This window comes from Myotis yumanensis, unplaced genomic scaffold (assembly GCF_028538775.1).
Source record: "Myotis yumanensis isolate MYYU_CA2020_CCGP unplaced genomic scaffold, mMyoYum1.0.hap1 SCAF_4, whole genome shotgun sequence".
NCBI classification, from domain to species: Eukaryota; Metazoa; Chordata; class Mammalia; order Chiroptera; family Vespertilionidae; genus Myotis; species Myotis yumanensis.
Genome location: NW_027223755.1, coordinates 87,548,801 through 87,568,001, shown reverse-complemented (window position 1 = coordinate 87,568,001; position 19,201 = coordinate 87,548,801). Strand labels below are relative to the sequence as shown.

Genomic DNA, 19,201 nt, shown 5'->3' with positions numbered 1-19,201 from the left:
AAGGAAAACATCTGACCTCTTCCTTCCTTTTTTGTTTTTCAGATTTAGAAAAGATACCTGAGTCACGCAAATGCAGGAACACTTGAACATTCCACGGTAAAGGATCTGTCCCAGCATGTGTGCCTATTACAGGAATAATGGGTATGAGGAAGAGCCGGATTACCCTGGTTATTCAGGGTCTCAGAACCACACGCAGGGGTATTTGAACACCCAGGATTATCCCGGTTCTCTGAACAGCTCCGCTTACTCCAAAACCAGGGGGAACCCATACTCTGCAGACTCCAGAACAAGTCCACACGATCCCTGGTCTCTAGCAGAACCACATTACCCTGGATCTTTGAGTAATCCAGACTATCCTGCCATCAGAAACGATCCGTACTCTGCAAGCTCCAGAAGACAACCGGGCTATCCCCGGTCTCTAGCAGAACCAGACTATCCCGGGTCTCAGAATAATTCAGACTACCCTGACGCCAGGAGCAATCCATACTCCGCAGGCTCCAGAAGAAGCTCAGACTATCCCACATCTCTGGCACAGCCAGATGCCTCTTGGAGCAATCCGTACCATCCATACTCATTCAAAGAGCCAGACTACTCTGAATCTCCACGAAATCCTGACTTGGCAGGTTCCAGAGGCAGTGGAAACTATGCGGGCTCCAGAACAAATCCTGATTATCTTGGCTTCTTGGGAGAACCAGACTATCCTGGAGCTCAGGGAAATGCTACCCACCCTGGCCCCAGAGCCAATTCCAACTATCCAGGCTCTAGAAGGAATCAAGGATATGCTGGTTCCAGGATCAAACCATCCATAGATACCCTGGGAGAGCCTGATTACCCAGGTGCTGAGAATCAATCTTACTCTCCAAACTTTTTAGAGAAACCAGACTATCCTGGTGCTGAGGACTATCAGAACTCTCCAAATTTTCGGGGGGAGCCTGATTACCCAAATGCTGAAGATGGTCGTGATTATGGCTCTTCCAAGACTCCGGAAATGACCAGGGGGTAAGTGCAGGCATTTCCCTCCACTGGGGGTGGGGGCTGAATCAGTGAAACTCGGTTGGCATTGTTTGGGTTAGGGACACATATTGTGGTTTTCGTGACCTGAAGTTACAGTGAAACTTTCATACCTACCTGTAGACCCTACCTGGGCCATGGACTCTCAGCCTGAGGCTTCAAGCCTTTACCTGAACATAATCTTTCCTCAGCTCTTGCTTGAATAACACCTTCCCCAGGCTCCACCTGGTATCTAATTCCTGTAAAACATTTAGATCCCCCCTGTTTTGACCGGCTACTTTGCAGGTCAAAGACTTGATAGTTACGACCACAAACATTTTAACCAGAAGTGTATCAACAGGAATGCATTTCAATAAAGAAAATCTTTTGAAGGTCTAACTCCATGAATTCAATTTAATTCTTCAATTGGTTATCTTTATGGCTGAGCCATTAAAAAAAAACTTGTAATCTTCCCTCAATTTTTGGTCATTGACCAATTTTACTAGATGCAGTTCTAGTTTGAGTGACTTAGTTCTACCAAATCTAATTTCTTCCTGGATTAAAATTTCCAATGTCCATGTTGCCAACAAGATGTAACTCTTTAGTAAGTGTGTGGTTTTTTTAATCGATAATAAGTCCTAGCCAGTGTGGCTCAGATGAATGGAGTGAGATCCTATACACCAAAAGGTTGTGGTTCAATTCTGGTCAGGACACATACATACGTTGCAGGTTGAATCCCCATACGGGGCAGGCAACTGATAAATCAATTCTTCTCTCTCATCTTTCTCTCTCTTCCTTTCTCTCTCTCTCTCCCTTCCTCCCTCACACACACACACACACACACACACACACACAAATCAATAAAAACATACCCTCGGGTGAGGTTTAAAAAAATTGGTAACAAATTTTACCATGTGAAATTCTAATCAATATGAGTCTCATTTTGCATGTACTATTTCTACTAGTAATATTTATGAAATCAACAAAAACTAATGGCTTGTTTTATCTCAAGGAACAAGGATATGGGATTTGGGTATGTACCAGGGTCAAAATGTCTTTGTTCTAAATAGTAGGGTTAAGAAGACCAGGTCAAAATGTCCTCCTTGGTCTTGTCCTCCCTGCCAGATTCATCATTCCAAAATACACTTCTGACCCTGTCACTCCTTTGCTTCTCATCTTCCATGAGGCCCTATAGCCTTTGGGGGAAAGGCTGCACCTGTGAGGACATTTTAAAATGAGGATGCCCTGGGCTAATGGTAATATGCCAGCCAAAGACTGGCATATTATCCCTTCTCTGCCTCAGCCTTATATCTAAGGTCAGTGTTCTTGATCTTGGCTGATTCTTAGAATTACCCGACCACCTGGGAAACTTTAAAAATAATACAGATGCCTGGACCCAACTTTCAGAGCTTCTGATTTAATTATCTGGGTGGGGCCTGGAAATTGGTATATACATAAAATTGAGAACCACTGTTAATTGATTTAAATGAGCCAGATTAATTTATTTTCATACCATTCCCTTTATATATTCAGCACTTTTTGGTCTCATACCTTTATTTATGCTGTTCTTCATCCTTGAAATGCCCTCCTCTAAACTCTTTATGTATGAGTTTAGCCTTCCAATCTCAACTTGGATGTAGATTCCTACCCCTTCCCCCCAAAACTCCCTGCCAGAATTCTTCTCTCCTTCCTCCAAACTACTTGGGCCTGTTTTCTGATCCTCAACAATTACTACTTGTATTATTATTGCTTATGGCTGTTTCTGAAAAGCTGTACCAGATTTTATTGGGAGTTTCTTGAGGGCAGATACTCCAAGTCTTTATCTTTGTGTCCTCACCTCCCAGCCCATGCCTAATACATGGTTGGTATTTATTTAGCAATTGTAACATGGATGGATGGATGAATGGATCAATGGATGAATGGGTGACTGTCCTTACAATGCTACTGGATGGATATTGATCCATCATGTTGGGATTTCAGGGTGCTCAGCAGAACATCTTCAGTCCATCATGGGCGTGTCAGCCCCTTGGGCTTGCTTGCAAGGCAGCATGAAGAATATCCTGAAAACATTGAAATGGAATCCATGGAGATGGCAAATCCCTATGGCCACTTTGATAATGGCTATGGTAAGCATTTGTTAAAATGAGATCATATCCTGGGAAGAAAGTAAAATTCAGTGGACTTAGGGCAACAATCATTAAAGATTTACAGTAATAGAAGAATTGGTGTATCTCTCTTCACTCAAGCACCCACATTACAAGGAATGAGAACTCAGTGTCTAGAGAGGAAGCAGTATCATTAAGTATCAGAGCAGGCCAGGTAGGAATTGTGTGTACGTGATGTAGCCAATGTCCAGTTTCCATGCATTGCGGTTATGCAGGGAAATGTGGGTTCGGTGTGGCCAGATCCTCAGATTTTTCTAAAGAAGTGAGAAATCTTTGTTTTTATGTGAACGTGGTCCCCCCCGCCCCCCCCCCCCCCCCCGATTTTTACATGCTCCAAAAGAATAATAAAAATGTAAAAAACTCTGAGCTGGGCAAACAAAATCACTGGTGAGCTACATTCAGTTTGTGTGCTGCCCGTGGCCAGCTTTAGACAGTCAGCACCTGTGTATTCGAAACCTACTGTGAGGCCCAGGGACTAAGAGGCAGCTCTGCCCTCACGTTACTTAAAGCCTGAGTGGGTCGGTGACACCGGCACGTTAAGACTTAAGAAAAGGAGCAGGCAGAGTATTAATATGAGAAAAATCACATCATCTTCAGAACCTGCTGTGTAAAGGTTTGGCTCTGGGAGGCAAAGTAAATTCTACCAGTTCTTATCTTGTCAGAGGAAAAGGGTACTTGTTACTGGTAGAGGAAGCCGGTTTATTAAGTCAATGTTGCAGGAATTTAGAGCCCACGGGGACAAGAAAAGGTAGGGGTGTTCAGCCAAGAACAGAAGGGGGGGACCCAAGTGCTGGTTGGAGCAGATGGAGGGTTGATCAGCCCTGAAGAGGCAGGTGGGGAAGAGTTGGAAGCAGGCAGAGAGGAGGGGGGTGGTGTGCATTGCCGTGCACTAATGAGAAACACCCACTGTTACACATTTGCACAGAAAACATTCATTTAATCTATTCCAAACGTTATGCCACGCATGATCAATGGGGCAAAATCAATCCCAAGGGATGAAATTTTATTTTAAAAGGCCATAAAAAACCTTCCTCTTTTTTATATATAAAGCACAGATACACATACTGCACATGAATAAGTATACAGTCTAATGTATAGTCTATCTGTGGTATTAACATTTCATGGGGAAGGGCAATGAGGAAGAAATGTCTAAAAAGACACCTATGGGCCAATAATGAATAAAAGATACTCTGTTTGATTTAGAGGCTAAGATACGGAAGCTCAGAGAGGTTAAGTAACATGCCCAAAGGCATGGCACACAGCGAGTAAGTAGCGAACCTGGGAATGGATCTTTGGCGAGAAGTTCCGGAGCCTCCTACAGTGCAATTTTGTGCACGTCACCATCAGAATGTGCTCCGTTTCCTCTTTGAGGTGTTGAGCCTTTAATGTTTACCATGGGTGGAATCAAAATATGGTGAAATGGGACACTGTCATGAAGACGCAGAGTCTGGACTCTGTCCCTAAGAAAATCGTGTCATGTTTTACATTCATTTATGCACCATCATAACATGCTAGGACGGAACCTCTAGAATCATCTAGATAAAATTTTTTTTTTGCTTAAATTTTTTAAAAAATTAAGACTATTTTTTAGGTTCACAGTAACATTGAGGGGAAGGTAACAGAAATTTCCCATGTATATCCCCAGCCCCCACATAAGTAGCTTCTGTTATGATCAAGATCCCCTCCAGCGTTGGTACATTTGTTACAATCAATGGACCTACAGTGACACATCATTATCATCCAAAGCCCATAGTTTACATCAGTGCTCACCCTTGGGGTCATACATTCTATGGATTTGGACAAATGTCTAATAGACATGTATCCATCATTATGGTATCATACAGAATAGTCTCACTACCCTAAAGTCCCTTGGTACTCCACCTAGCATCCCTCCCTCCTAGGAAAGTATTTTTCAAACAATTAACAAGTTGTGAAATTAATTTTTTAAAATGAAATGGAAAAGAATCAGGATATATCAGAATGCTGTTTATGTAGTCAAGCAAAGTGTTGTTTTGGGAAACTTTTTTTTTAGTTATACATGTGAAGGTATGTCCTGGATCTCAGTGTAACAATTATTTTTAACTATACTTATAGTCAAATGAAAACCATCAATCAAGGCTGTTTGCATTGAATAGCATTGGTTTTGAATTTGTGTCCTATTTTTCACCCAAGTGCTAATCATTAGTCTGTTAGAACCTTGAGGTCAGGGTCTCAGTCTTACTGACCACTGTTTGCTCTGTAATATCTAGTGCAGTGGGATTAATGGTGATGTCTCCTGCCTCTTCATTCCAGTGAACCCTGCTTATGTGGATGAAAGTGGCCCTGGCCCAACTTATGGAAACTCGCCATCTGGAGATGATTGGTACAAGTCACCCCAAGGTAAGACAGTGACCAAAATTCAACCCTAGAGACATTGTCATTCAAGCAATGCAGACATTGCCATTTCTTCTTAAGCCTCCAGTGTGGTACTAAGCAGTACAGTACTTCCTAAATTTATCAAAATGGGGGTTTCTTTTAGACATGAAGAATTTTTTTCTCTTCTATATATCAAGGTGGCTTCATTAGGATTCTTCTGGTTGCAAGTGACAGAAACCCAAGTCACACTGTCCCAAGGTGAACTTATTGGCTTGTGCATGGGGAAGGATATGGGGGAAACAAAGAATTGAAGGTAGAATTATTTTCCGGCACCTGTACAGTGCCTGACACATTACTAGTGCTCAGAGATATTTGTGGAATGAGTTACAGCAACCAGGGTCTCTGCATGTGAAGCCAGGGGTTTATTGCCACCTGGACTCTCTTTGCCTCCATCGATTTCTCACCTGTGCTGGACTTCTCCACAGGCCAGGGAGCTTGACCAAGAGCAGGACTAGATACACACCCTCAGCTCAACAACCTCATCAAAAAGTCTTTCTTTCTCCCTGGGTCTGTTAAGTCAATGCTGAGAAATGGCTCTGTCCAGCACTTTTTGGGGTCATATGCCCACTCGGGGACTAATCATTTTTACCATGGGGAGGAAGATTGGGTCACATGTTCATCCTGTGGCTAATAGATCTAATGGTGAGGTGGTAGCGCATTGATCAACTTTTTTCTGAATCATCATATAAGTATTAATGATGGTGGAGTGTAGAAGCAGTCGGACTGGTGAAAGACAGAAGGCTTTGAAATCAGTCAGGAAGCTTTGCAATGACCACTGTGTGTCACAATAAAGGTCTGATCAGAGGCAGAGGCTAAGAAAGAAAAAGGATACCCAATCAGTGTTGCTCAGTGGTTAAGTGTCAACCCATGATCCAGAAGGTCATGTTTTGATTCATAGGGCACATGCCTGGGTTATGGGATCAATATCCAATTGGGGTATGTGCAGGAGGCAACCGGTCAATGATTCTCTCTCATCATTAATGTTTCTATTTCCCTCTCCTTTCCTCTCTGAAATCCATAAAAAGAATTTTTTTAAAGAAATAAGTAAAAATGAAGAAACAGAGGAGAGAGGCCATGGAATGCTGGAACCTAGAGGCAAATCTGTGAACAATAAACAAACCCATGGCGTCCTCTATCTAACAACAAAAATTGAGGAGTTCCATGACTTAAAACTATAGTATTTCTCGCCTTCAAGCCCCCCATCTCATATGATAACTAGAAGCCCGATGCATGAAATTCGTGCAAGGGGCTCGGCCCTCACAGCCCCAGCAGCTGCCTCAGCCCTCGCAGCCCTGGCTTCCTCCAGAAGGTCATCTGTAAGGTCATCCGGACAGTTGTTCCACTGTTCCGCCGTCTGGTCTAATTAGCATATTAATCTTTTTATTATTATAGAAATTTAGCCTCATTCTTAAGAGCCTTCTCAAGGAGGTGTGTCTCTTCCACAAGGGTTAGCTATTGCTACTTGGGAGAGAAAACCATGGGGACATAAACAATCTCCGTTTGGTTCCCACTGGAGCAGAGAATGACTTTAACTTGTGGGGAAAAGAAAAGTCTTTAAACTTCGTCAGACTGCTCTATCTACCCAGCATGAGGTTGGGGGCGCTGGTAAAAGAGAAGCCCCCAGGAAGCAGAGAGAAGTAAAGAAATGAAGGACCCAAAAATGAACCTGGCTTTCTTCACTGTTTGCTTTGAGTTGGTTCTGATTCTCCAACCATGTACAGTTCATTGGAGGACAGCCTTCTGATCAAGGGTCACTTTGATGGATTATGCACCTTAGGGAGCACCTGGCACAGGGTGAGTGCACATAAATATTCTTTTATGAATGAAGGAGCGATACATCAACATCTTGTCGCATGAAGGGGCCAGGATGAAGTGATTAAGAGGCCCTGTTTTGGGGCCAGACAGAGCTGGGTTTGCTCTGCTACTTTCTGCTTTAGTGACCCCAGTTTTCTTGCTATAAAATAGGAGTTATTAGGATACCTACTTCATAGGGTGATGATGAAAATTAAATAATATACTCTATTTAAGGTACTGGTCTTGCCATAATGGCAGATATTACTGTTCATTATCGTTGGTGGGGAGGAGAAGAGTTCTAGTCCAATCCTGACGTTTAATGAGTGTGACGGGGAGGAGGGTCGGTTCATTTCTCTGCACCTCAATTTCTCTAATTATTAAATAAGCAGCTGGGCTGAAGGGATTTCCAAATCGGGTATTGGGATAGGAATTGTGTTCAGGCGCCTGGCACTGAAATTAAACGGTGGCTTAGCAACAAAGGGGTTTATTTTTCTCACGTAACAGGAAATGTGGAGGGAGGGAGTCAATGTTTGTACGGCAGCTCTGCCCATGTGTCCTCAAGGACTTTGGCTCCTTCTATAGCTTTTTCCTCCACCAACCTCAGCAGGTGAATGTTTTTCCTCTTGTTTTCAAAATGGTGGCCTCTAGTCAGGAGGAAAACCAGGCCAACTGTCACCTTTTAAAGGGCATTCTGGCACAGAATGGAATTCAGAATCTCAGAAGGAAGGCAGGGGAGGGTGGGTGGGTGGGCAGTGATCAACCAAAGAACTTGTATGCATATATGAATAACCCATGGACACAGACATAGGGTGGTGAAGGCCTGGGGGTTGGGGGCAGGCTAGAAGGGGTCAATGGGGAAAAAGGAGGACATATGTAATACTTTCAACAATAAAGATTTAATAATAAAAGATAAAGGGCATCCTGCCCTAGCTGGTTTGGCTCAGTGGATAGAGTGTCAGCCCGTGGACTGAAGGGTCCTGGGTTTGATTCCGGTCAAGGGCACGTACCTCAGTTGCAGGTTTCCCGGGCCCTGGTTGGGGTTAGTGCAGGAGGCAACCAATTGATGTGTCTCTCTCACATTGATGTTTCTCTCTGTCTCTCCCTCTCCCTTCCACTCGCTCTAAAAACCAATAGAAAACTATCCTCAGGTGAGGATTAACAAACAAAATAAAATAAAATAAAAGGCATTCTGGAAACTACATGTCTCATTGGCCAAAATGGGGTCTTGGGTCCACCCTTAGCCACAAAGGAAGCTGGGAGAATTTTAACTGAGCACAGTCCTTGCACAGGAAAGGAGGCTGCTGCTGGTAGGAGAAAAGTAGAGAACGGGTATTGGGAGGCAGACAAGTATCAGCGTTGGCCACGCAAGGTGATCAGGAGATAATAATTGTTTCACTATAAACCCACCTAGATTTATGTAGGCATATAAAATTATGATTATAAAATATAAGTTTTAGGCTAGAGGCACCAAATTGAAAAGAAAATCTGGCCCTTTGATCATGAGGCCTTTAGAAGAACCTCTGACTTGTGGTTCTAGAACCCCATTGTCTTTAATGAAGGCTTCTGTTTCCGGTTTCTTCCCTAGCTACCGAGGCAGAGCTCTTCAGGAAAACACGCCTCCTCCTAGGAGACGCCTCCAGTGTAGATGTGGGGAGTTAGGCTGTGATTTGTGTGAGGCTGACTTTGGCAATGTCATCCTGGCATTTTTAAAACGTGTGAATGGAGCATCCCTCTGTGATGCTAGCCTGCTTTTTGGTGGTTGTCGCCAACGCCGGGTGTGACCGCTGCGTGAGGTCTGTGGAGGCCACCCCCGTGCAGAATTAGGCTTGGAGGAGGCAAGAGATGCTGTCTGATGACCAAGTGAATGAAATCGTCATTAATGTTGAGAATGTTCCACCTGGGGTCCAAAACCATCGATCCTCAAATCTGAGTGTTCCAGCAAAGTCGGGGGTGAACTCGAGCTTTGGCATGGTCTCGTCCTTATCTGCCATCGATGTGACAGACCCTCGGGTTTACAGCCGCCGGAATGACCGAAAGGCCAAGCAGTTGCTACGGTTTTCACCTTTGAATGAATCGTTTTCTCAGACGCATCACAGCCCAGACCTTGTGGACATGGACACGCCTTGTACTTCCCATGAAAACATTCAAGGTAGTAAGTCGCTGGGGCAAATGAGCAAAGGCAGCCTGCAAGTGACCCCCAGGGATTTTTAGTTTTAAGACATCAAGTAGGTTGAAGGTTTGGTAGATGACCCAAGGATGCCAGGGACTGAGGAAGGGGTCACTTTGAGAGCATCTAACACCTAAAAAGGAGTTGAGCTTGATCAAGCTGCTTTCGTGGGCCTCGCTCTCTGCTGAGCACTCCCTTTCTGTTACCCATCGAATTTAGTTGTGTTTTCTCCCCGTGCTCCACACCTCTAAGGCAGGCATGCTTGTCATTTCCATCTGCTTGATGAGGAAACTGTGGCTCAGGGAAGTTAAGTGATCTGGCAGATCTGGGACCCAAATGCAGGTCTGTCTGATTCCCAAGCCTGATACCTTAACCACCACCCTGTTCTGCTTTGGTCCAATTCCTTCCCACCCTGGATTCGGCAACATAGGATGCCTGTTATTGTCAAGTCCACCATGAAACCAGTTCTCAGCTGAGACCTCCCTGCCTCTCTGCTCTGGAGGTCAGCGCCTTTTGGTCATTTAGATGCCGTTTCTGTTTCATTCCATAAGACTGGAGGCATAAAGCCCAGCCTCTCTCAATTATTTCTAAGAGGGAAAAAAAAAATCCACTTACACCAAAGCATTGTGTGGGCTTAGCCCCTTAAATGAAGACTGGGACATCTTCTGTCAGGCTGCTGTCTCCTTGAATCTGTTTTTTTTCTCCCTCCTTCTCCTTTCTTTCTCTCTGAGAAAGAAACACAAATTCCTCGTCTTTGACCAAGTGATTTGGTGGCCCTCTCCTGGGAACTCTAGATTACAGAAGCCTATATAATAAAAGTATAATATGCAAATTGTCCCCTCGACTGGGAGTTCGACCAGAGGGCAGGGCGAGCTGACCAACCTCCCAAATCCCCTTCCCTGGCTGGCCTGGCCTGATTGGCCCCAATCGGGGCTGGCCAGCCAGACCCCACTGTGCACGAATTCGTGGACTGGGCCTCTAGTGTCATTATAAAATGAGAGGTTCTGACCCAATAGCTTGACCAGGGAGCCATCCCACTCCCTCATTTGGTGCCCCAGCTGGCCCCCAGCTGGCTCCCTCTCTGTTCCGAGATGGTGACAGCACTTCCAGGTGTCATATGTGGACACAACTTCCAGAAGCAGGATGTCTTTGCCTTGTGTTTTGAGCATTGCTTATTTGAGAAGGAAAACCTTTGCCAAGAAGCTCCTCTCCAGACCACCCCTCACAGAACATTGGCCAACATCTTGTCACATGCCTGTGCCTAAATCACTTACCTGCAAGGAGACAGGACCTTCAGGATGGGCCTGGACTCATCGGGACCCGTCCCGGGTGCCTGGAGATGGGTCCCACCCTGAAGAAGCTCAGGGCCATGTGAGGGAGAGGGTATATTTCTAAACAAAATCGGGATTCTATTAAAAAAGCAGAGATGACTTTTGGGAAGGCCACCAACAGTATCTGCCACACTGACCCAAAATGTGATCACGAGTTATCAGGAGAAAAGGTGGGGAAGTCATTCCATGTGGAAGAACATCTGACAACAAGCAGGCACTGCAAGAAGGTGGAGTCCAGGGGACCTGGAGTCAGGGGGACAAGAGAAGGGATGTGGAATATTAAAGTGAGGGACATTAAGGTGCAAGATGTTATTGCCATGGAAAAGGAAAGCATTGAACTGGAATTGCGTGCACACTATCGTTTTCTTTGGCTTTGAGGTTCAACACAGATGCTTGCTGTCCGCTTGTTTTTATCTGTGACGTTTGGGATCATTGAGTCCATACATTCTTCATTCTGTGTGCTCTTATAAAAACACTAGAGGCCTGCTGCACGAAATTCACAAAAAGGAGAGGGGGGTGCGGGGGGGGGGGGGAGTCCCTCAGCCTGGCCTGTACCCTCTTACAGTCCATGAGCCCTCGGGGAATGTCCAACTGATGGCTTAGGCAGTCGGACATCCGTAGCACTGCCACGGAGGCAGGAGAGGCTCCCGCCACCACCGCTGCCCAGCTTCTGGCTGAGCAGCGCTCCCCCTGTGGGAGTACACTGACCACCAAGGGCAGCTCCTGCATTGAGTGTCTGCTCCCTGGTGGTCAGTGTGCATCATAGCGACCAGTCATTCTGCAGTTCAGTCAATTTGCATATTAGCCTTTTATTATATAGGATGCTCTAACTTCAGCACCATATTTTAAAATGTCATTACTCTGTTAAAGGGAAAAAAATAAACTCCGTCTATTTTCTTCCACAGGACAAAAGTTAATCGCATCTCTGATACCCATGACATCTAGAGATAGAATTAAAGCCATCCGGAATCAGCCGAGGACCATGGAAGAGAAAAGGAAGCTTCGGTATGGATCAAAAGCTTTTCTTCTTTCCCAGATTTTTATGCCAATCTCGAGCTTCTTCTCTTGCCCCATCTCAGAAAGATAAGAAATAAACAAATGCAACAGAAGAGGCCATCTTCCTACAGAAAATTCCACATAATCCCCTGTTGCCCAGAGTGGAGGCTGTGTGTGCTAGTGGCCAGCATCCAAAGAGTAGTGTGTGGAAATAGGGAAAGTAACTTTCTAGAGATGACATCCATCTAACACTACCTCGGCCAAGTGATCAAGGTAGACATCTTCAGAGATGTGTCATGTGATCAGAAGGACATATCCCTCTGTGGCACTCTCTCTTGAAACCTGTAACCCGAATCTAACCAGAGAAAAAAGTCAGGAAGACCACAATTTGGGAGGGAGTATATTTCTACAAAATACCCAACCAGTACTACTCAAAATTATAAGGTCATCATAAATGAGGAAAGTCTGCAAAACTGTTATAGACTCGAGGATTCTAAAGAGACATGATAACTAACTGCAATGTGGATGGGATCCTTGAATAGAAAAGTCCAGCCACCTCGGTCTCCTAGGGTCTTCGAGTGTCCCTATGCATGGGACAGTCCTTTATCCATACGATGAACCCCTTCCCTCTTACAAGACTTTATTCAAAAGTCACGCTATTTTAAATTGTAACACAGTTCCCACCCTAGCATTACCCATCTCCTTACCCTGCTGTTTTCCTTTTTCTTCCCCATAATACATATTACCTTGTAACATGCCATACAGTTTACCCACTTTATTATTATACTAGAGGCCTGGTGCACAAAATTCGTGCACAAGGGGGGGGGGTGTCCCTCAGCCTGGCCTGCACCCTCTCCAATCCGGGACCCCTCAGGGGATGTCTGACTGCCTCTCATAATCCGGGACCACTGTCTCCTAACCTCTCGCCTGCCTGATCACCCCTAACCCCTCTGCCTGCCTGCCTGATCACCCCTAACCCCTCTGCCTGCCTGCCTGATCACCCCTAACTACCTCTGCTTGCCTGCCTGATCAGCCCTAACTGCTCCCCTACTGGCCTAATCACCCCAACTGCTCCCCTGCTGGCCTTATTGCCCCTAACTGCCTCTGCCTCACCCTGCACACGGGACCCAGGATTCCTCCCTCTGGCTGGCTGCAGGCACCCAGGACCCGGGCCGGCTTCATCCAGGCCAGCCGTAGCCACAGGGGACCATGGGTGGGTGGCTTCACCTGGGCCGCAGCCGCAGGCACTGGCGCCTGGGACTATGGGGCGGCAGCTTGTCCCTCTCCCGGGCCACAGGTGCAGGCGCAGCCTCTGGCACCCGGGACCATGGAGCAGGCGGCTTGTCCCTCTCCCAGGCAGCAGCCTGGCTGGCCCCCATTCCTCTCTCCCCAGTGTTGAGTGTCTGAACTGTTACGGCGTGAAGGCGTGAGGGAGTGATGACCATTTGCATATTAGCTCTTTGTTATATAGTATTTATTAGTTATTCTCTTTCTCTTCCAACTAGGATGTCAGCCCCATGAGGCAAGAAAATCTCTCTCTCTCTTTCTCTCTCTCTCTCTCTCTCTTTACTTGTTTTGGGATTTAATGTCACAGTAATAGATTTTATTTTTTTAATTGGTCTCTTTATCTCCACCTGGGATGTAGCAGGTGCTCGGTAAACATTTGGGGAATGAACGTATTACAGCGCTTGCATCTCTCACTTGCTTCTGCTGTTCCCCCAGGAGAATGGTTGACAAAGAGAAAAATAAGCAGTCCCGACGTATCTTTGAGCTCAACTGCTGCTCTCAGTGTTTGAATTCCATTTCCCTGGTAAGTCCGCCTGTACTGCAGTCAGAGAAATGAGCACGAGAGGGTGAAAACGGGGAGGTGGGAGAGTGGGGATAAACGGGGACCACGGGGAAGAAGAACCAATTTCAGTGCTGTTTTACTGAGGCCATAAAAATTGGGTCAGTGTAGATGTGGGGAAGCCAGGTGAGTGTGCAAAGGTCTGGGTTATTTGGGCAATGTAGCCACTGTGAGTGTCACCTTCAACAGCAAATCTGGGAAAATAATAATGCACTCCCTTTAAGGGATGGGTCTGCAGATTAAATGAGATGACATTTGCAAATGCCTAACACATTGTAACGCTCTAGAAACGGTGGCCGTTTTTGCTATTGTGGGACCTGCTCAATAGATACTTGTTGAGGGAATGTCAAGCCTCATCTTAACCCCAGGCATACCGGAGATGCAAGAACATCCTGTCGGAGCTGCTCAATTCCATCAGCCTGTGGCAGAAGACGCTCAAGATCATCGGAGGCAAGTTTGGAACCAGCGTCCTGTCCTACTTCAACTTTCTGAGGTGGCTTCTGAAGTTCAACATTTTCTCATTCATTGTGACCTTCAGCTTCATCACAATCCCTCAGTTTACCGTGGGCGGAAACAACGCTCTCCAATTCACAGGACTGGAATTTTTCACGGGAGCGGTAAGTTCTCCATTTCCCCCACTGAGAGTTCACCACCTTGGGAAACCCAGAGACACACCTTGCTGGTCACTGTGCCAGACCTCTCACTTTTTCCTGGGAGTCACTGATAGGGAAAGTAGGTGTTTAAATAATGTTTTTTCTTTTTTCCCCAAAAAGAAACATGCACAACATGGGAGACTTTCTGTCTCCAGAAGCAACAGCGTATGTTGTACATATGCCTCCTTTTTCTCTTTTTTCACAAAAGATTAATTATTCATATGTACTGCCTATGATCTGCTTTCTGCACCTAATATGTGGCGGGTTTCTCGTGTTGGTGTTCATAGATTTTCTTTTTTCTCTTTCTTTCTATAAACTGTAATGCTCCTTTTGGAAAATTCCTGCTACAGAGGAGAAAAAAACTAAGAGAAGTCCATTTTCCCCTTCTTCCCTTGTTTAACTCCCCACTTCAGAGGGTACCTTTGACCACTGTTTTTCTCACTATACCATCATAGAGATATACATGCATAGGTAGGTAGATAGGTAGGTAGGTAGGTAGGTTGACAGATAGATATTCTTTTTAAAAATAAAAATAGGGTAGGATGCTACGAGTCTTGTTTTGCAACATGTTTTGCTTTACTAGGTATCTTGGGTATGTATATAGGCCCATGTTCTTCTATGCAATAGCAACCACGATTCATTTACCCAGCGCTTTATCAAGGCACAGAGCCCCTCCCTCGTGAGCTCACCTTCTAGGAGAGATTTCTGCCATTGAGAGTCTATAGACCAGGGATGGACAAACTGCAGCCCGAGAGCCAGATCTGGCCGGCCATCTGTGTTTGAACAGCCTACAAACTAAGATTGGCTCCTCCATTTTTCAATGCTTGAACAAAAATCCAAAGAAGAATAGCATTTTTGAGAAGCATGAAAACGATATGAAATGCATAATTCTGTGTCCAAAGTTCTTTCGGAACATGGCCACACTCCTTTGTTTACACATCTGCACTGCTTTTTGGCTGTCGGCAGAGATATTGCTGTGCTGTCATCGTGGTCCGACATTTACTGTCTCTAGCTCTTTACAGAAGATGTTTGCTGACTCTTGCCGTGGAATGTTCAAAATAAGGTCCTTCCATTTGTCTTTTTATTTTAAACTTTTTTTAAAATATATTTTATTGATTTTTTTTTACAGAGAGGAAGGGAGAGAGATAGAGAGCTAGAAACATTGATGAGAGAGAAACATCAATCAGCCGCCTCCTGCACATCTCCCACTGGGGATGTGCCCGCAACCCAGGTACATGCCCCTGACCGGAATCGAACCCGGGACTCCTCAGTCCGCAGGCCGACGCTCTATCCACTGAGCCAAACCGGTTTTGGCTGTCTTTTTATTTTAAAGACAAATTTGATTTAAAAAATTTTCTCGGGATAGATGCATTTAAATGGAATCATTGTGTACTTTTTTTCTCATTACTATGTGTATTTTGTGGTTTTGTATATATGAAATCTTTTATTATGAAAAATTTCAAACTTACAAAAAACAAAGAGTAGTATAATAAACACCCACATACACACTATGTCAATTTAAATTTGTTAACATTTTGCCATATTTGTATTACTGTTTTAGGAGGCATTTCGCAGTAGATTACAGACATCAGGACATTTCACTCTGAACTTCAAGGTGCAGCCTGCCTTTAGTCTTGCTTCGCTTGCTCACTGGGTCCCGGTGGGAATAGCTGGGTCCCTCTATTGTAAAGCTATGCCAGTGGGAGTCCTTTCCAACTAAAAGCTTAGTGATAAAATGTCTAGCTTCTCAGTGGCCTTGGAGGTTCCTTTTCCTTGCAAACAAAACATCAAAATGGACTCGTCCATGCTTCTAGAAGACAAAAGAGGTCAATAGTCACTCATGGTTTTCTCAAGAGACCCACCTGACCTAGGGCTTATTGTCCCTTCCAGGGTTATTTTTCTGACACAGTGATGTACTATGGCTTTTACACCAATGCTACGATCCGGCATCGGAGCGGTGGGGCATCCTACAACATGCAGCTGGCCTACATCTTCACAGTTGCAGCCTGTCTGATCATCTGCTTCTTCAGTTTGCTATTCAGGTACGAAGTGTCCGCATTCCCTGATTCTAAGCTCTTCTTAGATTTAGGCAAAATCCAAGAGACTCGCCCTAGCTGGTTTGGCTCTGTGGATAGAGCATCGGCCTGCAGACTGAAGGGTCCCAGGTTCAGTTCCAGTCAAGGGCACATGCCCGGGTTTTGGGCTTGATCCCCAGTCGGAGGCAGCCAATAAGTGACTCTGTCTCATCATTGATGTTTCTATCTCTCCCTCCCTTTCCCTTTCTCTCTGAAATCAATAAAAATATATTTTTTTAAAAATTCAAGAGACTCAAAAGTTACCCAGGAAAAAGTTTCTCTGGAATCTGTCTGATCATTCCTTGTTCTGCAACATAAAATATAAGTTCAGAGAGAAGGGAGAGGTTTAGAGGTTTCCGTGTGAAGCATCGATCAGACTGTCAAACCTCAGAGGGAAGGTAGGGGAGGGTGGGAGTAAGGGGAAGAGATCAACCAAAGGACTTGTATGCATGCATGGACACAGACAACAGGGGGGCGAGGGCATGAGTGGGGGGAGGGGGAGTGGTAGGGTAATAGTGTGATAAGGACACATATGTAATACCTTAATCAATAAAGAAAATTTTTAAAAAAAAACACAAAGAAAAATAAATAAATAAAAGAAATTGGTCAGTCTGGACATAAGGATGCAATAGCTCAAGTAGTTATATGGACAGAAGGATATGGATGGACGATTGTCACATGGTAAGTATCAAAGAGGAAGTACAGATGTTTACCCCTGTGTCGGTTTGCAGGTTTGGGTGGCTTAAGCAACAGGAATCTATTTTCTCAAGTTCTGGAGGCTGGAAGGCCAGGATCTAGGTGTTGGCAGGGTTGGTATTTTCTGAGGCCTCGGTCCTTGGACTGTAGATGACTGTTTTTTCTCTGTGTCCTCACATGGTCTTCCCTCTGTCCATGTCTGAGCCCTAATTTTCTCTTCTTATAAGGATTCAGGCCCAGCCTTAATGACCTCATTTTAACTTAATTACATCTGTAAAGGTCCCACCTCCAAATATAGTCCATATCTGAGGTATTGGGTGTTAGAACTCCAACATATGAAATTTGGGGGTACACAATTCAGCCCATAACAACCTCATTGCCAGCAAATTAAATCAAAATAAAATGAGATTTTATTTTTTGTCCTATCAAACTATGAAAATACTCAGTGGTGGCACATTTTGGAAAGGGAGTGTCCACGTCACTGAGCATTTGTGTATCCTAAGCCTGATTTCACTGGGTCCTCTCAACATCCCCACAATAATAAGAGCTGCCTTTATTGAGTGCTTGTTGCTCTCAGCACTACATCGATTCTTGTGGTCGGCTGAACAATGCCCCTCACGTCCCAAAGATGTCCACCTTCGAATCCCCAGAACTTGTGAACATGTTACCTTACCTGACAAAAGGGACTTGGCAGACGTGATTAAAGATATTAAAATGGGGAGATCTCCCTGGATTATACAGGTGGGGACAATGTAATCACAGGGTCCTTAGAAGGGGGAGGCAGGAAGGTCAAGGTTAGAGAGAGAGTGTCAGATGTTACTCTATAAGCCAAGGAATGCAGGCAGCCTCTAGAACAGCGGTTCTCAACCTGTGGGTCACGACCCCTTTGGGGGTCAAACGACCCTTTCACAGGGGTCACTTAAGACTATCGGAAAACACATATATAATTACATATTGTCTTTGTGATTAATCACTATGCTTTAATTATGTTCAATTTGTAACAATGAAATTGGGGGTCACCACAACATGAGGAACTGTATTAAAGGGTCGCGGCATTAGGAAGGTTGAGAACCACTGTTCTAGAAGCTGGAAAAGGCACGGATACGGATTCTCCACTCGCACCTCCAAAGGGAATACAGCCCTGCTGACACCTGGATTTTAGATCCATTTTCTGATCTCCAGTAAGAGAATAAATTTGTGGTGTTTGAAGCCACTAAGTTTAGGACAGTTCGTTACAGCAACAATAGGAAACTAACACACCTCTCCTAATAATTCTGTGAGGTGAGTACTATTATTATCCCCATTCTACAGATATGGAAACTGAGGCTTAGAGCAGTTAAAATGACTAAGATCCCCCAGCTGGCAGTGTAGGGTTGTAAGTCAGGCCTGTCAGATCCCAAAGCCAGAGCATCTAACCATTGTTTGTGATCACGCTGTTCCAGAAGAACTTGGAACTAACTCTTCCATATTATTGGACTTTCTTTTATTTTAATCCATGCAGTCCCCCTCCCCCCAGTGCTTGTCCTAATAACCCTTGGTATGCTGGTTTCTGCTTTCCCTAGCATGGCCAGGTATTTCCGGAACAACTTCATTAACCCCCACATTTACTCCAGAGGGATCGCTAAACTTATTTTTTGCTGGGACTTCACCATCACCCACGAAAAAGCTGTGAAGCTGAAACAGAAGAATCTTAGCACTGAGATAAGGGTAAGGCAAGCTTGCTTTTGACAACACCTTCCCCGGCCAGTCTCCTTCTCTCCTTCGGTATGTCTGTAACTTTGCTTAAAGTAATAAGGAATTATTTTTTTATTGCCAACGATATTAGCAAAAAAAGAAACACCCCCAAAAACCCAGAAAATAATATTCACAGTGCCCGGTGCTTGTGGTGGTGTAGGGAGCTGGACATTTTCACAGGACACGGTGGCTTTGGAATTGGTACAAGCTTACTGGAGGGCAGCTTACAAAATGTTAAGTGTAAATACTTCTTGACCTCACAGCGCCACATTTAAAATGTTATCCAGTGGTTTTCAACCCAGGAAAGTTTTGCCCTTCAGGGAATAGATGGCAATGTCT

General features: G+C 44.8%; 1 protein-coding gene across 2 annotated transcripts in view; it reads left to right on the top strand.

Moving 5' to 3' along the window:
* TMC5 (transmembrane channel like 5) overlaps positions 1-19,201 on the top strand; it is a 69,404-nt gene that overhangs the window by 25,968 nt on the left and 24,235 nt on the right. For both annotated transcript variants that reach the window (XM_070412894.1, XM_070412895.1), the window contains exons 2-9: positions 43-999; positions 2,971-3,116; positions 5,448-5,534; positions 11,768-11,867; positions 13,581-13,668; positions 14,073-14,321; positions 16,248-16,399; positions 18,691-18,835. In XM_070412894.1, the coding sequence (XP_070268995.1) occupies positions 116-999; positions 2,971-3,116; positions 5,448-5,534; positions 11,768-11,867; positions 13,581-13,668; positions 14,073-14,321; positions 16,248-16,399; positions 18,691-18,835 (1,851 nt within the window). In that variant the 5' untranslated portion in view covers positions 43-115. The remainder of the gene's footprint in view (positions 1-42; positions 1,000-2,970; positions 3,117-5,447; positions 5,535-11,767; positions 11,868-13,580; positions 13,669-14,072; positions 14,322-16,247; positions 16,400-18,690; positions 18,836-19,201) is intronic.